General features: G+C 43.0%; 1 protein-coding gene across 3 annotated transcripts in view; it reads right to left on the bottom strand.

The window, feature by feature from the left end:
- lrp1bb (low density lipoprotein receptor-related protein 1Bb) overlaps positions 1-22715 on the bottom strand; it is a 296012-nt gene that overhangs the window by 112962 nt on the left and 160335 nt on the right. For 2 of the 3 annotated variants that reach the window (XM_085384594.1, XM_085384595.1), the window contains exons 24-32: positions 20129-20326; positions 19089-19293; positions 15672-15836; positions 15172-15416; positions 9492-9623; positions 9128-9355; positions 8204-8378; positions 7829-7923; positions 1832-1981 (exon numbers count right to left, since the gene is read on the bottom strand). In XM_085384594.1, the coding sequence (XP_085240720.1) occupies positions 1832-1981; positions 7829-7923; positions 8204-8378; positions 9128-9355; positions 9492-9623; positions 15172-15416; positions 15672-15836; positions 19089-19293; positions 20129-20326 (1593 nt within the window). Of the gene's footprint in view, positions 1-1831; positions 1982-7828; positions 7924-8203; positions 8379-8746; positions 8846-9127; positions 9356-9491; positions 9624-15171; positions 15417-15671; positions 15837-19088; positions 19294-20128; positions 20327-22715 lie in introns of all 3 variants that reach the window. The other variant, XM_085384593.1, reaches the window with a different exon arrangement.

Below are 22715 nucleotides of genomic sequence, written 5' to 3'. Positions count from 1 at the left end.
ATGGTTAATAACATGCTTCAAGAACACGCTGAATCACTCTGACAACACTCTTCCATTTCATATTTTAGTTTATTTGTTTGTTTTTTCTTTTTTTCCCTTCAAATCACAGTTTGCTTCAGACCCACACACACAAAACCAAAAAAGTCTCTCTTCAATAAGCCTTTGTTTGCTCTCTTCTCATTACCAATCTTGGCAAGTGTAATGCATTCACATAGCTCACAGGGAGGTTTCCCAATTGTCAAGGTGCAGCAGTGTGGAAGTGAAACAATTTAAAATTCAAATTCTGCTCTGCAGCTTCAAAGAATAAAAGGTGAAATAAACACATCAATGAAACAAACGTGAAACGAATGAAATGGGACTGAAGTCTGAACCGTGGACACTGCAGTGGACGCTTTAGCATTAAAGACACTGCGACAACGTGCAACAACGCAACAATGACCGCGACGATCATCGTGCAGCTATTATTTTTAAAACTTGTTGTCTCTGCTGGCGCTTGTTTTCTTTTCCAGTCAGTTTGATAAAAAATCCTTTTTGATACAGATCCAAAGATCACTGAGTCATGTCCATTAGCTTTGCTGCACATCACAGCCACCGAGATCTTTAGCGGTGTTATTTATCACTCCACCACAGTAGATTGCTGTACAGTTCGTGGCATCACGACTGTTTAAATAGATATATAACCATGGGTCTAATCCCGAGCTCAGCCCTGCTTCCACGATCAGACGAGATGGGGCGTGCTCAGGGCGCTATGCCCGTAAGTATCCCACGGTGGTTAGCACTGTTGCCTCGCAGTCAGAATTTCAATTCAGTTCAACTCCACCATCAGGCCGTCTTTCTGATTTTACATGTTCTCCCCGTGTTTGCGTGGGTTCTCCCCGGGTCCTCCAACTTCCTCCCACAGTCCAAAAACACGCAGTTAGACAGGTCAGGTTAACTGCTGATTCTAACATGCCCACAGGTTTACATGTGAGTGCGAATGGTTGTCTGTCTCTGTGTGTTGGCCCTGCGACAGACTGGCGAGCTGCCCAGGGTGTACCCTGCCTCTCGCCCTATAACACCTGGGATAGGCTCCGCCCCCCGACCCTGAAAAGGATGGATGGGTGGGTCTAATCCCATTTACACAAATTGTTTCACAAAAACCATTTCAGTCTCTTTGGATAAAACTCAAGGTTATCCAAGATTACACGTGTCAGTAGCTCCCGATTGGTCCAGAGTGTGGCGCGCACATGGCATCGCCTATAAAAGCATTCACTTACGTCAAGGTGTTTGCTTGTTTATATAGGTATTAGGGGCATAACGTTAGCAACATTTTCTGGGTTGTGGAAACTAATAATGTTCTTTATCTGTATCAGCTAATGAACTGGACAGGAACCCACTCACGCTGTACGTGCAAACTGGTTCTACTTCCAACTCGTCCCCTCGTAGCTGCCAGCATCATAGAAGCATCCGGTATATTCGTACAGATGTTTTCTGCAGGCAGGTTTTCATCTACAACATGCTGACGCAGATTTCAGGCGTTCAGAACGAACCTACTCGCTGATAGATGGTGTGACACGCTGGATTGAGCGCTGATACCAAGAATCACTCCGTAATGAACATCCTCCACCCTTCTCATTATGGAAAGGGTGAGAAAATCAATCATCAATCATTGCTCTGTTGTGTTTTAATTATCTAATGCTCCTAATTCTTCACATAGTGAGGCACAGCTGTTTGCATGCACTCTCTAAACAGCTTCATTTTAAAGCCACTTAACTGGTTAAACGTGTAATCCTTTCACACTCTGAGTAATCCTCGGCACCAATCTGATGCACTTGTGACAAGCTCCACTCACCCATCACGGCCAGAGCTGTGCCTTTGGCTAACTCCCTCTTTACAGTCTCGAGCACCTCCAGCCCACTGCCATCCAGATTGCACCTGTTGATGGTCCCGTTGGTCGAGCTTATCCAGTACAGCTTGTTGGCAGCGTAGTCTATCGAGAGGCCTGAGACACAGCGAGTCAGGAGAGGATATCGAGTCAGCAAAGAAAGCATCATTAGGGACAAAAATACAAAATGTAACATTTGAATATGTAAAATAATGATGGGTGTAGATTAAAATTATGTTGTCATTTGAGGTATTACAGTAAAAAAAGGACACTTGGACATTAATCCATCTTCACACAGCTCCTCTCACGAGCAGCTGAACTCAGAACCGACTTTATGAAAACGTTTGTGAGGTCAGTAAAGTCTGTGTTTCAAACACACTGAGTATTAAACACTTATAAATATTAACTTGGCCGGTGTTGCGCCAAAAACGGATTGTTTCCATGTGTAATGTCTTTACTTATATTGATAAACAGACCTTGTTGAACAGGATTTACAAATGCGATGTGTATAAAATGTAAAAACTTGTGTTACTGTAGCTACATTATAACCAGTCTGGACACTTGGAATATGTTTGCAGGACTTTTGTTATGTTTGTCGTGCTTTCTGCTGCCCTGTTGGCCAGAAAGATTAAAAAAGACAATTTTAATGTCAACCAGATTTTTTAACTGGATAAATAAAAGATAAAAATCACCGACTGCAGCTTCGACCTTGTGACAGGAATGTTTTTGTGGCTCAAGATGACTTGATATCATTCATGACCGACACTTAAGACGTGTTTCACATATTATAGGTTATTTTTAGCAGTTTAAATCCAGACAGTTACTTTTTGTACTGGGATCCACGTTAACGTTAGCCACGTCACTGCTATCAGGTACCTGCTAGATTATCAGGTAGCAGCTACCTAATAGCAAAATGATAATGTTAATCTTGGAGCTACACATCAAATATTATAAGTTCTGTCCGTTTGTATCATTAATATCGTTATTAATTAATTTAACAGTTTCTTATTTGGTTATTTCCCCCCCGATATCAAAAATAATACCGTGTATCGAGTCCTCTCACTGGGTATTTCTGAGAACAAGTGCACTACACGGAGGTTAAGGTGATGCAGTTTTGAAACGTACCTCTGTGATGCTGCGTAAATGCTTTTCCTGCTGTTTGAGTGCGTGCTAATAGAAATGCTCACGTGTTTACTGCTGCTTGTTTGTGGGGGATTTGTTTAACAGGACTCCAGCTGGCTTGAAAAATGAACAAACAGGAAGCAGACTGCTTTTGAATCCATTTCCTGCCTGATGTAATGGCGGGAATATCACTGTTAATGGTGGGAGCTAAAAGCAATTTCAGTTGTGTACCTCTGGACAACTCAATGTCTCCCACCATGTGTTGGATTTATGTCTGGCAGATTCACAGTCACAATGCATCATTAATTTACTCTTGTCCCCAGGTCTGCCCCATAATCATAAATGAAGCCAGTGAAATATTGTGCAGCATCCTATCTGTATTGCTGACAGGCCCAGGAGCATGAAAAACCCTGTGAAGACGACGCTGCTGTGTGTGACAAATTGGGTGTTTGACCTTGAGCTGTGTAACAAAAGCGAGTCGAGATGAAGAACAGACGATTGTTTTTGCTAAATCGAGCTAAAGCTTATTGTCAGGGATGAGTCAGCATCACCTGACGCCAGCACAGGAAACATTACATATTCATACTAGAGATGGCACGATACCACTTTTTTATGTCCGATACCGATATCATAAATTTGGATATGTGCCGATACCGATATGTTTTTTAATCAATAAAACTGTTTTTTTAATATCTTGCTGCATTTTGTATAAGTTCATACTCAAATTTAAATAAACAACAACACTAAAGCTATTCTGTTATACCTGTATGTAAAAAACACACTCCACCCAAAATATTTCATAGTTCAGCAAAACTGATCAATCTAATAAACTTAAACCTGCACCATCCTCCCTATTCTGGTGTTTTAAAGAGTACTTAGCAGAAATATTAAGCAACCTGACTAATAGGGCTGCAAACTCCCAGCAAAAAAAAATAAAAAAATAGGGAACCACACCCCCCACCTCATGATGCTTAATCGATGTAATCAACTTTGTAATCAACTGCTCTGCCACCTGAGCTACAGGTGGCAGAGCAGGTCAGCCACTAATCAGAAGGTCGGTGGTTCGATCCCAGGCTGCCTCCTAGCTGCATGCCAAATATCCTTGGGCAAGATACTAACCCCATGTTTGCCTACTGGTGGTGGTCAGAGGGCCCAATGGCGCCAGTGTCCGGCAGCCTCGCCTCCGTCAGTGCGCCCCAGGGCGGCTGTGGCTACAATGTAGCTGCCATCACCAGTGTGTGAATGTGTGTGTGAATGGGTGGATGTAGTGTAAAGCGCTTTGGGGTCCTTAGGGACTGAGTAAAGCGCTATATAAATACAGGCCATTCACCATTTAATTTGATGCAGTGTGGAAAAAAAATGCACAGAAATAAATTATTTTTTTAAAAATAATTAAATAGATTCAACATCTTCCTTCAACAGAACTGCAGACTGCACAGATGCTACCTTCCCAAAGGAAAAAGTACTATAGCTTACTAGGGTATATTAGACTTAACAGTTACTATATGCAGTAATGGACTTTGGGTGTCAGATTCAGATAATTATTTATTAAAAGCTAGACATTTTAAATGAGAATAAGAAAGAAAAGTATGTCTTTGCCCCCTTTTCCCTGTTCATGCCCTATCGGCCCCCCTGGCTAAACTTTGCTAGATCCGCCCCTGCACAGTTACAGCCGTCAGCTGTAGAAAAAGATCCTCGAGTAGAAAGTAATATTAAATAAATTCTAACAACAGCTTATCAAGGTTAAACGTGCTGCTGTTGTTCAGCCGCTGGTTTCCTCTTTCTGGTGCAAAGTGGGCCAAAAACAAAGAAGAGAGACGGAGTCGCGACAGAAAAGCCGATCAGCTGATCATTAAGCAGTTTCAGATTGAAGTAGCAGCAAGAAGAGGCAGTCGCTCCAGGTATTGGTTGTTAAGCTTAACACTGGAACGCTTTACAAACATTCAGAGATGAACTTACACACTTGCTTTACTTCTCTCTGGGATCACTTCCTCAGAGATGAAATGCTGGTTTGGTAGCAGGCTTCAAAAACACACAGCCACTCTATCACGTGACCACACTGCTCCGACATGCTGAGGTTATGAGCCGAGTTACGCCGTGTCGCAAGTTTTGTGAGGTGCTTTTTTTATATTTAATGGATCGGATTACATTTTTTTATTTCTCTCCGATATCCGATCCAGTAATTTAGGTCAATATCGGACCGATACCGCTACGTAATATCGGATCGGTCCATCTCTAATTCATACATCAGCTAAACATACTTCACATGTGGACCTAGAAATACATTCACAGTGACAGTGAATCCCGGACCCCCCCCCCCATGTTTCCTCAGCACTTCTTCAAAACTAGTTCATTCAGCTACAACAAGCTCACCATCCTGATTAACAAAACATGCAGGCAGATATAAAGATACAGAACACATGTTCCCTCCAAATAATGCTAAACTGTGTTTATGGCAGCTCACAGCACGGTGGATGTTTGTGCCGTGATGTTGCACACGCATGCAGGCAGACAAACACAACGCAGTCACAGCGAGTAATAACAGAAATATGAATCTCATGAACATTACGCAGGAAGCACTAACTAACCATCCAGTTAATGATACTGGTGTCATTTCTGAAAACCTGTGTTGTGTAAAAATACATCACAGCAGAGCGACAAGGTCGGCGCTGCCAAAAGTCCACGTGTGCACCTTTGGATGATGTCATGTTCCTTCTGAAAAACCGACAGGTACATTTTTCTACTGATCAACTAAAGAAAAGGAAGCAGTTATAGCCGAGGACAGCAGCTGTGCATGAGCCAGCGGCTCCACAACATCAGGCTGAAGAGTTCTAGAAATCCTGCTAATTACTGAAAAAAACATCTTAAACTCTTAAAAAGTGTTGGTAATATAATTATTAGTCTTTGAATAAAATTTAATCTTTTTAGTTTTCTAAGTTTTACTTTCAAGTATCTGAATTGTTCCTTTTTACTGTATTATTATCATTATTGCTACATCGTGTAAATTTGTTACATTTAGAGAAGATCTTTTTGAAACACTGCCTACATTTACAGTAACAGTGGTATACTTCACCCTGCTTCTCTTTTATTCAGCAAAAATCTCACTAATTCTTATTTAAAAAATCATGTTTTTAAGCAACAACAGTCTTTTCACAAGATTATTTCCCACACTCTCGAGTTTGGTGCCACGCCTCCGCCCTAAATGTCTTTGGTTACAGGATATTTGAAGGTTTCTTGGATGTCGGGCATGTTTCACATCTCACAGTCATTTAAAGGGAATCTAATGAATGTAATGAAATCATATTTGAATTAATGGCAATAAGCTTATTCTCTTCACATCTGAGTTTTATCTGCAGGAAAACCCGCTGCACTGTACAACACAACTCTATTTGTCCAGGACAAATATTCTTTGCCTCTCCCTCACACATCACTAAAAACGACATAAACAACAGTATCTCCATATCTACACTCGAGAAGGAATCCGACAGCGGCAACAACATGATGACTGGAGCCAGAAAGGTGAACTGCTGTACAGATGTTCAAAGGTGACAGTGGTGCCCGACCAATGAACCAGAACAGAGACCTGCCAAATAACTGCTGTCTCAGCAGATATCACTGAACTACCCTCAACAGCATAAAACCGATTGATTTACATGTTGAATGTGTTGATGTATACATGTTTGCTTCGGTTGAATAAACATGAGCTGATTTTTATCAGACACTTTAAGACCTTCCGCTTGTCCTTTTCAGGGTCGCTGGAGCCTATCCCAGATGTCACAGGGCGAGAGGCGGGGTCACAGGGCCAACACACAGGGACAGACAACCATTCGCACTCACATTCACTCGCACATTCACACCTGTGGGCAATTTGGACTATCCAATTCACCTGTCCCCACAAACTGCATGTCTTTAGATGGTGGGAGGAAGCCGGAGTACCCGGAGGGAACCCACGCAAACACGGGGAGAACATGCAAACTCCACACAGAAATCGAACTCAGGACCTTCTTGCTGTGCGGCAACAGTGCTAACCACCGTGCCGCCTATTTTACTTTACACTTTAAGACCTTCACCCAAAACTGCTTTTGGTAATATTTGATGATTTTGCCCAATCAGATAACTCGACGAGTTTGTGTAAATGCCAACAGGTACAACTATTACATCTAAATCTGTCAGTAAAAGTCAGCACATGCAAACACAGGATAAGTGAGTGCAGATGTATTATAGTGAGATCATTGTGCCTTTGACATAGTACAAATCACTTTGAACACATCTGGAATGACGTAAACTCCAGGACGTCTATTTGAATTAAACTGCAGAGACACTCAGATGTTATTTTCTTGGTGGATCTATAATGTTTGAAGTAGGATATCAGACATTTTTCAGACATTTGAGCCACGATTAAATATATTAGACTAAGCACATCTGCTATAAATCACTTCAGTTAATAATCTGGTTAAATATCTTTAGACCACAGACTGTTTCTGCTTCACTCACTATGTGTTTATGCACACTCTGCATTTCATTATTAATCTCTGGCTCTCTTCCACAGCACGTCTTCATCCCCTCACTTCAACCAATCACAGCAGATGGCCCCGCCCCTCCCTGAGCCTGGTTCTGTCAGAGGTTTCTTCCTGTTAAAAGGGAGTTTTTCCTCCCCGCTGTCTCACACGGGGTCGTTTGATTGTTTCCCTGTTTTCTTGTATTATTGCAGGATCTTTACAACATGCAGCATCTTGAGCGAACCGCTGTTGTCATTTGGAGCTATACAAATAAAGGTGAATTGAATTGAATCAAAGATCAGGTACAGCTTGACAGCATGCCATCCAAAGCTCTCTGACTGACCTACAGGGTCCCTCTGATTCTGGTGGAGCACCTTGCTGTTGCTCCCATCCATGCTGGCCATGTTAATGGTGTTGCCGTCTGTCCAGTACATTTTCCTGCATGAGAAGATGTGAAACGAATATGCAGTAATTCAAAAAGGCAAAATATTAAAGTATAACATCAAAGTTATACAGCGCAATCAATGACTGTTGTTTTCTAAACTGTAACTTGAATGTGGGCCAAAACATTTGCTCTGACAGCCTTGTGAAAACACCCGAAGCATGTAGAACAGTTTCTATACAACAGGCTGTGATCCCTCGTTTTTCCAGGTGAGGCTTCCTCACACACTGAAGGTGAAGTACTCATAAAGTGCACAGGCTGCTCTAATCTACTTACCCCTTGGCAGGGTGCACTACAAGGCACCTTGGCTTATCAATGCCGTGGATGATGGACGTCTTTAGGGACCCATCAAAGCGAGCCACATTGATTTGGGACTCGTCATTTTCAGAGCTCAGCCAGTATAAGTTCTTGGAAAGCCAGTCTAAAGCCAGACCGCGGCAGTTGACTATATCTGTCAGGAAGGGCGTGAAAAAGCTGTCAGGCTCGTGCTTCAATGAAATACATGAAAACAAGATACATAAGAAGCAACATAACAACATACACACATGCTTATATAATGCAGAACAGATGGAAACAGCAACACATAATCACTGTGATAATAATTAATCTCAGTTACCAAACTTTAATATAACGAACACCTCTAAAGTCTAAAGACGTGCACGTTAGCTCAGAAAAGAACATGGTGTACGAATCCACACCCAACTGTGCTGGTACACCTGCAATCTCCATACAATTATCCTTATGTCATATTTAATATATTGATCATAAGAATATACAAACATGTGCATAATAATGTAATAAGAGAATAGTAATACCCACCCATGTGTACTGGTATATACGTGTTTTCTGTAACAGTCGCTCCACTGATGAGCTCTTTAGCTGAAGATTTTTGTCGATATCCAGGAATTTTGAGCTCTACTGTTTTATAAACATTATTCAAACTTATTATTTTTGATTAAGAAACCAAATTTAAGTTATTTACTTGCATTCCTGAACAGAAAAATATTTAAAGGGAATCTTGACTCTGAAAACTGAAGTCAGCTCGTCGTTGTCCTTATAAACATGTTTTTGACAGATTTCTCAAATATTTGTGTTTCCTTGTTTTTAGGACAGCTTGTCTGATAAATGTATTGAGCCGTGTAAACAAAACAAAAACCTTCAGGGTATCTTTTCATTTACTAACGTCTGGAATCGACTCACCTAAGGAGATGACAGTCTCGAGCTGGGTGCCGTTGATGAACGCTCGTTTGATCGTTTGAGTTTTGATGTCGGCCCAGTAGATCCTCTCCTCCTGGGAATCGTAGTCCACCACGGTGACGTCATCGATATCTGGCACCGTCAGAGCCGTCATGACGTTCATGTAAGGGTCGTCGATGTCCACGCCACGGATTTCGGACCGCCGCACATACAGGAGGAACCTTTTCAGCGCTGGTGAGATAATTAAGCAACCGATCACTTGGCATAGTGCACCTTCTGTTTTCACAGACAGGAGTTATAATAATGACCGATATGGACGTTGGTGTAATCTAAAGAAAGAGGAAATATAAAAGGTGTTCCCACTCACCAAAGCAGGACTGTTTGTTGGTGGAAAGCTTCATGAGGTGTGGACAGGTACAGGAGGCTGTGCGGTTGTAATTGATGAGACACAGATGTGAACAGGGACCACGTCCATCGTTCTTTTCACACGGGTTAGGAACTGACGGGAGCGAGGGAAGGGAGGAAAACACAACACAAAGTAAAATGAGGAGTTAAGAGATCAGACGGGATAATAACTGGATGCGAACTCGACTAAAAAGCCTCGGTGACATTTACAGGTCCGTCTGACTGCACGTAAGGAAACGAAAGCATCATTTTGCACTCGTGTGGCATTAAAGCAGAAAATAAATGAGAAAGCATGAAAGTGGGGCACTTCTGAAGAGAATAAATGAAAGCTCCGACACAAGTTCTGAACAAAGGCAGGGCTCTAGACTAACTTTTTGACATGGGCGCACCGGTACGCCTAACTTTAAAAATTTAGGCATACCGGCACAAAAGTTAGGCGCACTCAAATTTTTCAACCGCATCGCTTAACACCGCAGTTTTACATGTGCACTTTCTTTGGGGGGGGAAGTCCATACAGACAATATTAATTTCTAAATTATTAACTAACAAACTTGTGCTTAAAGTGCTTTGTCAATATTGTAGAAAATGTTAAAAACTTAATCATCATCTTGGCCTCCTCTGACGACCTGTTTGCTGCTGTCTGCTGCTGAAAGGCCGTGGGGAGAGGGGACACTTGGGCAGTGCATTTACTGCAGCATATAATGTGTTTTCTGGATACACTGTGCTTTTTCAGCATTCAAATATTGATGGCACCGTGTCAGAGCACTGGCTATGAATTTCAGACAGATCAGGCCTTAACTTAACAAAAAAGTTATCAATAGTTCTTTTCATCTTTTCTTATTACCCACAGCTACAGTACATCCACTTCTCTCAGGCCTAGGCTGCTCACTAGGGCTGAGTATCATCACTGATTTCTATAATCCATTCAATTCCGGTTCTCAAAGTCCTGATTTGATTCAATTTAGCCTCAGACAGTCAGAAATATTATAATTCTGATCATTTATCAGTACAGTAATGAGACTTCATCAGAATTGTGAAAATCACAGCAGATGCCTTTGTGTGAAAGTAACTGAGAATAAAACACAGGAAAACATGAAGGAGATTTTCCTGGTCTGGCTTTTTATAGCAGATAACCTTAAAAATATTCTGCAATTTTGCATAATTTTAAGAAATTTACATTTCTTCAGTATTGAACAGCAGAAATTAGGCTTTCTTGTCCGAGGTCATTTAAGTGAAAAAAGAAAAAGCGCTGTAAACAACGCTAGACTGGTGGGTAATAAGCGAATGAATAATGCAGAAAACAGATTTGAGACGGGAAACTGTTCCTGAAGTACAGAGAGAGAGAGAGCTGTGCAGGAAGTGTGATTTTTATCGTGGTGGAAGCAAAACAGCAAAAGTCAGAGGGAATTCATGACGACATTGATCAAATGTGAAGCGCAGTTTGCTGCTTCTTTTGCTGCAGGCTCGGTGAATTTTGGTTGGAGAGACAAAACCTGCAGCTCAGAATCAGCGCAAAAAGACAGCGCGGACCCGAAGAATCGCTAAGCTCCGACAGCGTGTCCGTGTTCAGGCCGTCGGGTGAGAAAGCCGAGAAAGACGAAGCTGATTCTGATGTGTTGGGTCCGCTCTGTGTTTAGGTCTTTGTGTGGAATCCGTTAATGAATTGATATCGCTTTATTCAAGCTACTCACCTCTCTCTTCCACCTGCACTTTCAACTGGACCACGGCCAATCAGAGAGGTCCCGCCCCTGACTATCTCTGATTGGTTTAGTCCACGATAGGGGCATAATGTGTGTCTGTTGTTGACCACACGGAGAGTTACAGAGATTTTTTTTTTGTTACCGGAACAGTTGGTCGCACCTGTGCGACCAAATATTTATTTTTAGTCGCACCACTGAAAAATTTGGTCGCATTTGCAGCTGATCCTGACGTATCTTGATGAGTTTGGAGGTTTACAAATACATGAAATTATACAAATAAAATCGTCTTTCATATTCTGCCTCTCGCATCAAAGGTGACAGTATCACTTGTGCTTCTGCTACCACAAACTAAAATGGTAAATGGCCTGTATTTATATAGCGCTTTACTAGTCCCTAAGGACCCCAAAGCGCTTTACACATCCAGTCACACACACATTCACACACTGGTGATGGCAGCTACATTGTAGCCACAGCCACCCTGGGGCGCACTGACAGAGGCGAGGCTGCCGGACACTGGCGCCACCGGGCCCTCTGACCACCACCAGTAGGCAACGGGTGAAGTGTCTCGCCCAAGGACACAACGACCGAGACCGTCCAAGCCGGGGCTCGAACCGGCAACCTTCCGATTACAAGGCGAACTCCCAACTCTTGAGCCACGATCGCCCACTAAACTGAGCGGTGCCCTTGTAGGCGCAATACAAAGGACTGAGTTTGCACCATTTCTTACTGTACTCTCTTCACACTAAATCACCTCAGTCAGACTAAAGAAAATCACCCACAGTTCAATAATTTCTCATCATGCTGCAGTCATATTTCATGCATCAGAAAAAAGCATTTCTCTATCCACTCTGGATGATTCGTGTCAAACAAGCTCATTCAAAGCTTATTTCCCAAGCTCCTTCAGCAGCACACTGGAGAACCTCGTTGCATTACAAATGCGGCTCATTTAGACTGAAAAGAAGCATCTCTGTCTTTGCATTCTGGAAACAACACCCGGCCGACTCAGTATGCTAACAAGGAAACACGCTAACGGTGCTGCACTTGGCTGAATCGCCGTGTGGAGGAGCGACGGGCAGCAACATCGCAGCCAAAGTGTTGCTTTACTTGAAACTTTCAGAAGCAGCGGAAACTGTTACCTCTCAAAAACAAGAAGAAAACAAACACATTCATTTTCTGTTAAAGCCTCTGAATGCAGAACTTATATGTTTGTGTCCATCAGTCACTAAAGGAACAGAAGAAAATTAAGGTAGAGCTATCATCAGCTGTACGTTTCACGCCACTAAATAGATTATAGTGAAAAACTGACCCAACTGCTGAAAACAGAAACTCAGTGGAGACATTAATGTCTATGCAGTCTAATCACTGAGCTTAATGTAAGTGCACCATGATGTTACAGGAACACATCAGCATGTGTTGGTTAAACTGTTGAAAGTATAGATTTTTATGTTACTGCCTCTTTATAACGGCCAAATGAAAATAAGCTTCCTGTTGCTGTCATTCATTAGAATTGCCCCGATGCTCTCCTGGGCCCCCCTTCAGCCCCTGCTGGAAGCTTCAGAGGGAAGCTGGGTGTTGTGCTCATTTCTCCCACCTTCATTTCTTTTCCGATCCAGATGTTCAGGGGTCAGTGAAGCATCACATCCTGAGACACAGGTTCTGGCTAAAGTGACTAATAGTGAGCTCATCCCCACTTGAGCTTTTTCCAGAAAGGATTCGACGCGCTGTCTCTCTTCTTTGGGTGAAAGACCTGGCTCACACTCATCTACCGTGACTGCGAGGACAGAACGTCCACTGACACTGAGGTCCCTGTATTAGGACATGTCTGTTGTTAAAGACAACTTGATGCCATTTTTAACTAACCTGCTGAATTCAGTGAAGAGGCTGCCTGATAGCAGGCGTGAGGGAGAGAAATGATACAGCACAGAACTACAATATTGTATCACTATTGATACAATATTGTAGTTCTGTAGTATCAATATTGATATTGTATCAATATTGATATTGTATCAATATTGATATTGTATCAATATTGATACAATATTGATACAATGTTGATACAATGTTGATACAATATCAATATTGATATTGTATCAACATTGATACAATATTGTATCGATGGATGGATGGATGGATGGGTGTTGTTCAGTCTATCAGGTAGTGTTGTTGAGTGTATGAACTGAGATGACGTTAGCAACATTAAAACAGAAACCCAACAAGCACAGGACACACTTAGCGTGACCAAGGTGAGAAATCGAGAAAATAACACCGACTGCAAAGTTTTGGAAAACCATCGCTTTTCTTAAACACTCCAAACCCTGTAAAGCAGATCTGCACACAGCCGTACGCTGCATGCAGAGAAGCATAACGCTGGGTACGGTCTGACTAACTCAGATGCATGAATGTCACAGGCTGTGGATGTGACTGTAACAGCTCATGATGTCACAGAGGACCCGCGACTGTAATACCTGCAGTAAACACGTGGTCTACTCTCTAACACACATAGTTCAGTTTGTTAAGTATATGCAACGTTTATTTACTAATTTGGACATGTTAATCACGCCGTCTCCTTGACAACCACATTTTGCGGTAACAAAAATTAGGGCTGTCAGCGTTAACAAGCTGCCCCCGCTAACGTGTTGGCTCCGCCCAGCCCCACGCAAAGGGACTAGCCGCGTTAGCCGCGTTACTGCAGTTTTGGCGGTAACGTCATTTTAACGCGATTAACGCCGACAGGCCTGGATAAAATGCATACTGACATGTTGAAAGTTGCAGTGATAGTGTTAGAGTCACGGTAGCGCCTCTGCAGGCTCAGATGATTCCCAAGTCGAGCTTCTCCAACAGTTCAACGGCATCAGTAGAACTCACTGTCATCACCCTGTTGTGTTCTTACTCTCTAATATACAGTCTTAAAGAGGCGATAAGCTAAAGTAACCTTCTGCTCGGTCCTGGTGTCTCAGGTCCATAAAGCCTCGGCTCGTTCAGCGCGTGCATGCAGATTTACCGACAGGTCTTGGTGATGACAGATAAAACATCTGCATCACACATGAGGAAGGAGGACAGGGCTGATACTTGATGGAGACATCGATCAGGTTGTTGGCACATGTGACCAAACTGTCAAAATCCAGGTTTAATTCTGATGCATCTGTTTTACAAATAAATCAAAATTCAATGTCAAAGCACACGTTTTGGGCAAAGAAAAAAAACAGTTGATTGAAAATGCAGTCAGTGCTATTAATTTCAAGCCTGGCACTGTATCTCACAGCCCGATCTGCATATCAAATAAAACACGTGTAGGCCTCCTGTCAGATAGCTCATCAACTCTGCTTCTTTTGTGGTCAGGAACTTGGCTTCTTAGCGTCTCGCTGAATCGATTACCTGTTCCACGGCGATGCGAATACAGATCTGGAGTGAATATTAATGAAGTTTCAGAAGTATTTTGAATATTTTCTGCAATCACAACACCCCATTCACACTTTAATTGATTTGCTTATTGGACATGCCACAGTTATTCACTGGCAGATGTGCTCCTCACTCAGCAGCTTCCATTATTTTGTACAAGAAAAAAAGGGAATATAAGCCAATTACAATAATATGGATGGTGAAAAAAAAACATTAAAAGGTACCATTAACTCAAGCTAGCTAATTCTCTGCATGACTACCTTTTCATTCAGACACATGCTCATTGACTGACAGGCCAAATTAAGGCAAAGGCAGAAGCTGAAATTAATTGCAATATGCTTCATTTTTCTTCCTTTTGCTACATGAGACTGAATCCACAGTAGTTCCTCTAGTACGACAGGATTAAACCCAAATTCAATTTTTTATTGGTGTTATAACTGAATGCTCTGATTCATTATTTCAAACTCCTTAAACACGTTGTACACATCCAGCCATCGAAGCTTTTCCCGTTTCTAACAGGAAAGCCAGAAATAACGAGCTCACCTTGCGGTTGCCTGCTGGGGTGGAAGATCTGCAAGTCAAAAGGCTGAGCACTCGTCTTCTGGATGACCGTCACATTTTGCCCGGTCCACTTATTGGCTCTCGCTAAAGTGTTCGTCCTCCAGTCCGTCCAGTAAACACTGCCCCCGAAGAGAGACACGGCGAAGGGGTGGGACAGGTATTCGTGGCCCCTGAGGATCTCGATGACGCCCGTACCATCGTAGAGGGCAGAGAAAATGGCGTCGGAGCTGTTCAAGAGAGGCCGACAGCGTATCAGTGCTTTAAACGACTCTTCAAACGCATCGAAGGGGACGAGTGGACACAGGGAGATCACAGTGAAACCCTCCAGTCCACTGATGGACCTACTAAATTGTTCAAGACCCACTTAAACCAAGAGGTGGCCATTGTACCAGATATTACATTTTCTCCATTATTTCATGCCTGCTGGGAGAATTTAATGCCACACATGCCTCAGAAGTCCTACAAAGAAGATGAAGACTAACCGTGCATCGGTCCAAACAATTCTCTTTTCCAAATGGTCCAGTGTTAGTCCGTTAGGCCAGGCTCCAATCTCCATGTCCTTAAACACAATGTGTCTGCCTCCTCCGCTCATTGATGCAGCCTCGATTCGGGGGAAAGTAGCATCCCAGTCGGTCCAGAAGAGGATCCTTGGAAAAGGAAAAATGTTTATACAACAGACCAAGAAAAAAACATACATCCACAAAACTGCCTGTTAGGCTTTACAAGCCATCATTTACTGCTGTTTGTCAAAGCCAGAAGCTGAAAAATGGGGTAATTGCTCGCAATAAAATGATGCTGTAACTGCGTGTGTTAACACAGACAGTGGCAATGATGATTGTCCAAGAGCAGCACCAGCGATCCGGCGCAACCCTCAACATCTGTGACAGGCCTGGAAATGGGAGGCCATCTGTTTTATTATGACTTTTCACAGCTCAATGAGGCCTGAAAATGAACACCATTATTGATGCGGCCAGGACACTACCCCGAGTCCTACTCCAACGCAGCAAACATCAACGCTAACGCCGGTCCACAAAGTCATCCAGAACGGACGGGAAACCGGGTCCTCGAGCTTAAATCACACACCGACGACAACGACACTGTGTTAGGAAGAAATATCCTCGAGCAGATCGATAGCCTTATTCACTTGATAAGGCGTCCCTGATCAATGACCCACTACTTTGAGTGGATTTGAGTAATTAGATTAGAATTATTGCCCTGTAATGGAAATGCGCCTTTAGGCACCAAAAGCAGCCATTAATCCTACTCTGCACAACCATGAAATGTACTGTAGTCATCCTCCCGCTATAGGGGGAGTGCATGAGCAGATTACTCATTTCTTAAGAGTGTTAAATTGATTTTTGGAAAGTCTGGCTTTGCTCTAATCTTAAATGCACCGGCCAAAATATACAACTCGTGGTTAGTTCTCAGTGAAATCCGAGCAGCACACCAGCAGCAGAGGCAAACCGATTCATGCTTTGCTGATGATGGATGCTGTAGACAGACAGTGTAAAATTAACTCGACTTCCAGGATCGCGGTGGTTACGCACATAACCGATTTCTTACTTTTGCTCTTGGAAAAAAGTAACTCGTTTATTTTTAACATGTCTCGGGTATTTTTTTAATGTCAAGCAGTGTCGTCTTAATGGGTAGAGCTCTATTATATTTATTATTATTAAGCACTGATGCAAAGCACTGAGGGTAAATTCAGATTGTGGGTGTGTACATGTTTAGGCGTCCTTGTGAGGACAGAAAATTGGCATGTTGCGTCTTTTACTGCTAAATTTGAGCTCACAGTACACTGCCTGTGTCAACAGGAGCGAACCACACTGCACTGGATCAAACAGGAGCAGCCGGTCATATTTCTGACGGGACATTTTGCTCCAGACCAGAACAGAACAAAGAGGTTTTCTTACGCTGGCCTTGAACGCCATGTCATAAACGTCCTGGTGATTCAGCCTCCTAATGACTCCTTTGGCTGGTTTCCGGGTGGGATGATTGTACAGCTTTGAATGACTTTAACCTCCTGAGACCCGAGCACTTTCGTAGCATGCATCTTTAATTTCTCTTTGCTATTTGGCTTTATAGAGTTCGATAGAACACCATAAAGTCACAACTGACTAACGATGTGCAAAACTCTTTATTTGGAGTCTGAACACAGCAGCATTTAGTACAAAAACTAAATGAGAAACAACAACTTTGCCCCTTTGAACAACATGGCTCATTGGAAAGAGCAAAATTTAGTCTTGTGGTCTAGACAACCCAAAATGTGACGTCCCCACATGTGGACGCCCGGTCCTTTTTGGATCGTCTCTAAACTACACAGGTCAAAAGTATACAGACAGGCTCACATACGTACACTCACTTGGTTTAATTACTGAAATAACCGACTACAACTGACGATGTCTCTGTGGCAGAATAAAGACAGCGCTCACTGGACTCACCAATACTTCCTCAGTAAAGGTCTCAGGACGATGACATGTTCCCACATGCTGGGACAGGTTTCATCAATTCAAACAAAAGCATGTAGATATAAAGATGTGTCATCAGTTTCTGAAAGAAGACCTAAACTGTCATCCTGGGATGTTCAGGAACAAACCAACGCTCAAGCTGCCATGAACTGGAAACAGCTGCAACACCAGTGTGACCGACCACACTGGAACCAGTTTTACATCGCCATGGACTGAGGAGGTGCCCGCTCTGAAATCCACACCACGCTGCTGTCTGGACAAAGGTTTTCTGGTCAGAGGAGACAAAGACTGAGTCGTTTGGCTAAATGACGAGAAAGGTGAGGATGAGAAACTCCGATATTCAGATCCAAGCCTTTGTTATGCATCGACGTCCTGACAGAAAACATTCACCTGACTTAAAGCAGACAAACGTAAGCAGCAATCCTCACCTACATGTGTGTTAAAATGATCAAAAAGCATGATTGTAATTACTTTCAGACATTTACCAGTTTATCCGTCTTTTATTCATTTACTTTGTGTAACAAAGACAGCATGTGGACAATCTCCACGTATAGAAACATAACCTCCACCTACTTCACACTAACTGAAGAGGACTTCTGAGAAGATGTAAGATATTAAAAAGAAAACTATTATGCACGTAATAGCATCATTGTTTCACTAGCTGAGATAAATATATGCACATATATCCAGATGTCCTGAAGTTTGACTCTTCCTGTTCCCACGTGCTGGAATATGTTTCTTATAAAGGAGATTTAAATCACTCTAATCCAAAAAGCATTATTACAACAAAAACACACGTGAGGTACCTATAAGCCTGCAGCCTTTAAGCAATGCCTCGTGCATTTCAAGCTAAACATGACGAGCTCCCACTGTTCTCTTTCTCTTCAGGCACCAACAACATACGAAGTCTCCAGATGTGTCGTATCAGTGGCTAATAATGAGCTGGACCTGTTACGCTGCTGTTGCAGACATGCTTGCTGACTGCAGGGCACAGAAAAGTCATTCACTTCAAAGCCACAGATCATTCTGCAAAGACCCTCTCTGTGCATCTCAGCAGGATAAACAACAGCACGATTTGAAAACTGGGCCCAGAGGCGAATGATTCAAATAAGGACAAAGCTTTTGTTTTTAAAAACGGTGGTTAAAGTGTTTCAGAGAAAAACATTCTCGAAGATCAAGAGAGAAGTAAAGCATATAAAGCAGGAGGTACAGCAGCTCTTATTACTGGAATAAAGAGCAAAGCACTACTGACTGGATTTTATAACTGCTGCTTTAATGAACCCAACATGACAGACATGTTCATACATCAAGGCCGATGCAGACGTGAAGAGCAGACGGAGGATGTGCGTGTTTTTCTTTTCTCATAATTTTGGTGCCTGATGGAAAAACAGCTACCGAGTCTGTAAATGAGGGAGCTGGTGCCCAACGTACCCCTGTCCCGGGTCGAGAGCGATGGCCCGCGGATGCTCCATCCCTCCGGCTATGAGCGTAGTGCGCATGTCTCCGTTAAGCTTGGCCACCTCGATCTGGTCCAGATTGCTGTCGATCCAGTACAGCTTCCCAGTGATCCAGTCCACAGCCAGACCCTCCGGAGTGGCCAGGCCGTGCTGCACGACCACCTCGATTCCCGTTACCCCTGAAACAGCATTGGCAGCAAGACCGCATGACTTCACGTTCTTTCACATTCATTCAGCCCTGAACTTCTCTAAGCGTGCCAGAAGGCAAATGTCTGGATTTAACAGAGCCCTGCTAGCTCGTTAAGTCAGCGCGATGTGTGATTGAGTGCCTGTGAGAACAGACCCTAACCCTGGGCGCTGACAGCTGCGTGCTCTGCTCGAGTGCTGCACGTTCCCCGCACCAAACTGCATGTCCTCAGTACTTCAGAGGACTTCAGACGACGCTTAGACCTGATGCTGCCAACAGTTTGCACCCATCATGTGTGGAAGTAGCTCATACAGCACTGACATAACCGACAGTCAGCAGGAAGCAGTGGTTAGTGCAGGAAAACATTCATGAAGCAAACAAAGAAACTGAATAATCTGGAGGGAAGCTGTTTATTACAAAAAAAGGCAAATGGATTAGAAATATATGAAAATCCATCAGCGATTCTCAGATGGATGGACTTTTGTGGGTGTTTCACAGAGGGTGGAACAGCCACAGAGGTGATATCACTGCTCCACAGAGGCAAATAAAGGCTGGGGAACTCAGTGAATGCACTGCCACCCACAAAAATAAAGAGCGAATGAGAAATTCTGATTCATCATTTTATGAGACTTTGTACTACAAAAGCTTTAGACTTGTGCAGTATTTTTAAGTTTGCTCAACCTGAGATAAACTGTAAGGAGCCAATATCAGCCCCGTGCAGCAGAAATGAGTCTGTGTGACAGCAGCAGAATAAAACAGAACAACATCGTCGTCGCTGCCTGAGAGGAAAAATGAGTGAAGGTCTTACTGACAGTGTGAGAGCATACCTCCAGACTCTGAGAGCTTCCCCCTGTAGATCTTATCTTCCACCACGTCTGTCCAGTAAAGGAGGCTGTGGTTGAAGTGGAAGTCTAACGCGATGGTGTTCCTCAGTCCTGGCACCAGCAGGCTGTAGTCTCGTTTGTGAAGGTCTATTCGTCGTATCTCGTGCCGGATCGAGAAAATAACGAAAGCCTCAAAGGGATCTGGTGAAGGCGAGACAGTCGAAATAAGTATGTGTAAGTTATCAACGCACCATGAGAAGAATGAGACTCAACACTGCGGCCGTCTTCATCAGGATTTTCACCGTAAGGTATTAACAAAGACTCATTTCTGACTATTGTTACTAAATATATTTAAAAAACAGACAAGAAAAAAAATAATACTACCATGAAAACTAAAATAAACCACGACCCTCATGAATCACGTGAAATATAAATATTTGGTAAGACTTGCAGGTTTTTGTCTTTTTGTAAAGTCAAACCAAAATGATGACTCTGCAAACCGGATGCATACGTGCACATACGTGCACATCGCCGCTGACCTATTCTGCTCCTTTTTCCTCTCTGCTGTAATCTGACACCTCTCCTATTCATCCAGCTGAGGCCTGTCGGTGTGTGCACACTGAGCAGGAAGCAAATTCAATCTTAAGAACAGCTTTATTATTTTTATAAAGAAGTCCTGCAACAAAGTGGAGACACTGACGCGCACATAAGCAGACAGATGGATGGATAAGGTGGTCGTTGTTGTCCCGCAGTACCCACACAGTGCCAGCTCCTGTTATTAAAACATGTCGTCCACACCGAGGAATTAAATGATCTTGTTTAGCAAATATTAGAGTCGCGAGTCTGCATGGCTGCTGCCTTGTTTAGTGAAGTCACCGTCCTTCCCTGCTTAACCTAAAATAGGGTTGCCAACTCCCTGAAAAATAAATAAGGGACACCTCGTGGCCAGGGCCGGGCAACCCAGTTGTCTTCACCCTTCCCAGTGTGGTAGCTCTTTTTTTGTGTGTGAAATTATTTTTTAACCATTTGACTTGAATTTGATTTAAGCAGATGCATATTCTTTGTGATATGACCATATAGGAAACAAATGATCATTTAGCCATTTATTTTTAGCTCAAAATGACAACATTAACACAGTAAAACAGGTCTCTTTCTTAAACAGAAGCCTGTCATGCTTAACTTTTGAGAATATAAGTAAATCTTTCTTTAAAAGAACTCTGTCCTGCTTAACTTAAAATTATATAAATTAATAGAAAACAATAGAAAAATATTCTTGTAACAGTGCACATATAGTGCATTTAGTACAGTTGGCTTCAGTTGAGGTATTATTTCAGCTTTTCTAATGCTAATCAGCTGCTCCTGTTTGTAAACCCACTTGTTCCCATGATTACGCATCATAACTCATCATCATTATTAAAATATGTATTACTTTTATGTATTAGTCATCTATTTGTTGTAATCATCCATCCTTGCAGTTGTTTATTACACAAAATAAATTATATTATCACACTTCTGGCCACATAGCGCTGATATTCACTGCACATGCCCATATTAACCTTAACCAGAGGGTTTAAAAAACAAACCAGTGTTTACATACCATATCTGCTTCTGCCGTGACCTGGTGGACAAAAAATTGGTTAAGGGTTCCCCGAGCTTTCACGCCCCTCATGTTCTTCATGTGCTCACCATTAGAAGCATGCCTATGGAAAAAGTGCGCCGGCACACAGTGCAGTGCGCTTTATAGGTGTTACCATGCATTTTCCCAGCCAGGTGTTTTCCTTTTCCCATTCCTCCCAGTACTTTTGCAGCCTTTTTTTTTCTTTCTCTGAGGGGAACAAACATTGCTGCTCTAATGCTGGGCTTACACTGTGCAATTTTTGGCCCATTTTGAGACGATTTTTGAGTCGTGCGACCGATTTGGTGATCGGCCCGATTTTGGCCTTCATCGTGCGTCGTGTAGTATACGTGGGGTAACGAGAAGCGATTAACACCTCGACCAGCTCCCGATCATCAATCGCTCGTGAGGGTCTCACCACAGGCGCTCACACTGCTCACGCACAAACACGTAAACGTCGGTGAAAAAGACGGCGCAGCACGGCTGTGCAGCGTGTGATCTGGACACAAGCGATGGAGGCACAACTTGTAGAACTTTGGAAAGCTCATCCGAGCCTTTTCGATGTGGCCTCACAAAATTATCACGACCACAACAACCGTGAAAATAGTTGGATCTACACTGCTGCTCAATCACAGCTGCCTGATCATGTTTTTCATTAGCAATTTAGCAAAGTTGATGGTGGTGGTGGTGTGTCTGTGTGACTGAAAGACAGAGAGAGCGACAGATTTTCTGTTATAACCTTCATGTTATGGAGGCACAGTGTGAGCACTCAGGTCGCATCAGAGCATCGGGCCGTATAGTGTGAGACCCTGCATCGTGACCTACCAACTTCTAACCCCTGCGAGTCAATCGTGCAGTTTGAGCAGGAGCTGAATAACGCGACTGAAAAAAATCGCAGTGTCTGCCCAGCTTTAGGTTTACTGTCGTCCGAGACGTGCACCGCAGTGTCGGGGTTTGTTCCCCTGTTGGCCATGC

The sequence above is a fragment of the Rhamphochromis longiceps genome, linkage group LG16 (genome assembly GCF_057381845.1).
Source record: "Rhamphochromis longiceps isolate RC_006_pf linkage group LG16, R_longiceps_female_GT1.1, whole genome shotgun sequence".
In the NCBI taxonomy this organism is placed as follows: Eukaryota; Metazoa; Chordata; class Actinopteri; order Cichliformes; family Cichlidae; genus Rhamphochromis; species Rhamphochromis longiceps.
The sequence above is the reverse complement of the archived record's forward strand: the minus strand, read 5'-3'. Positions and strand labels throughout refer to the sequence as shown.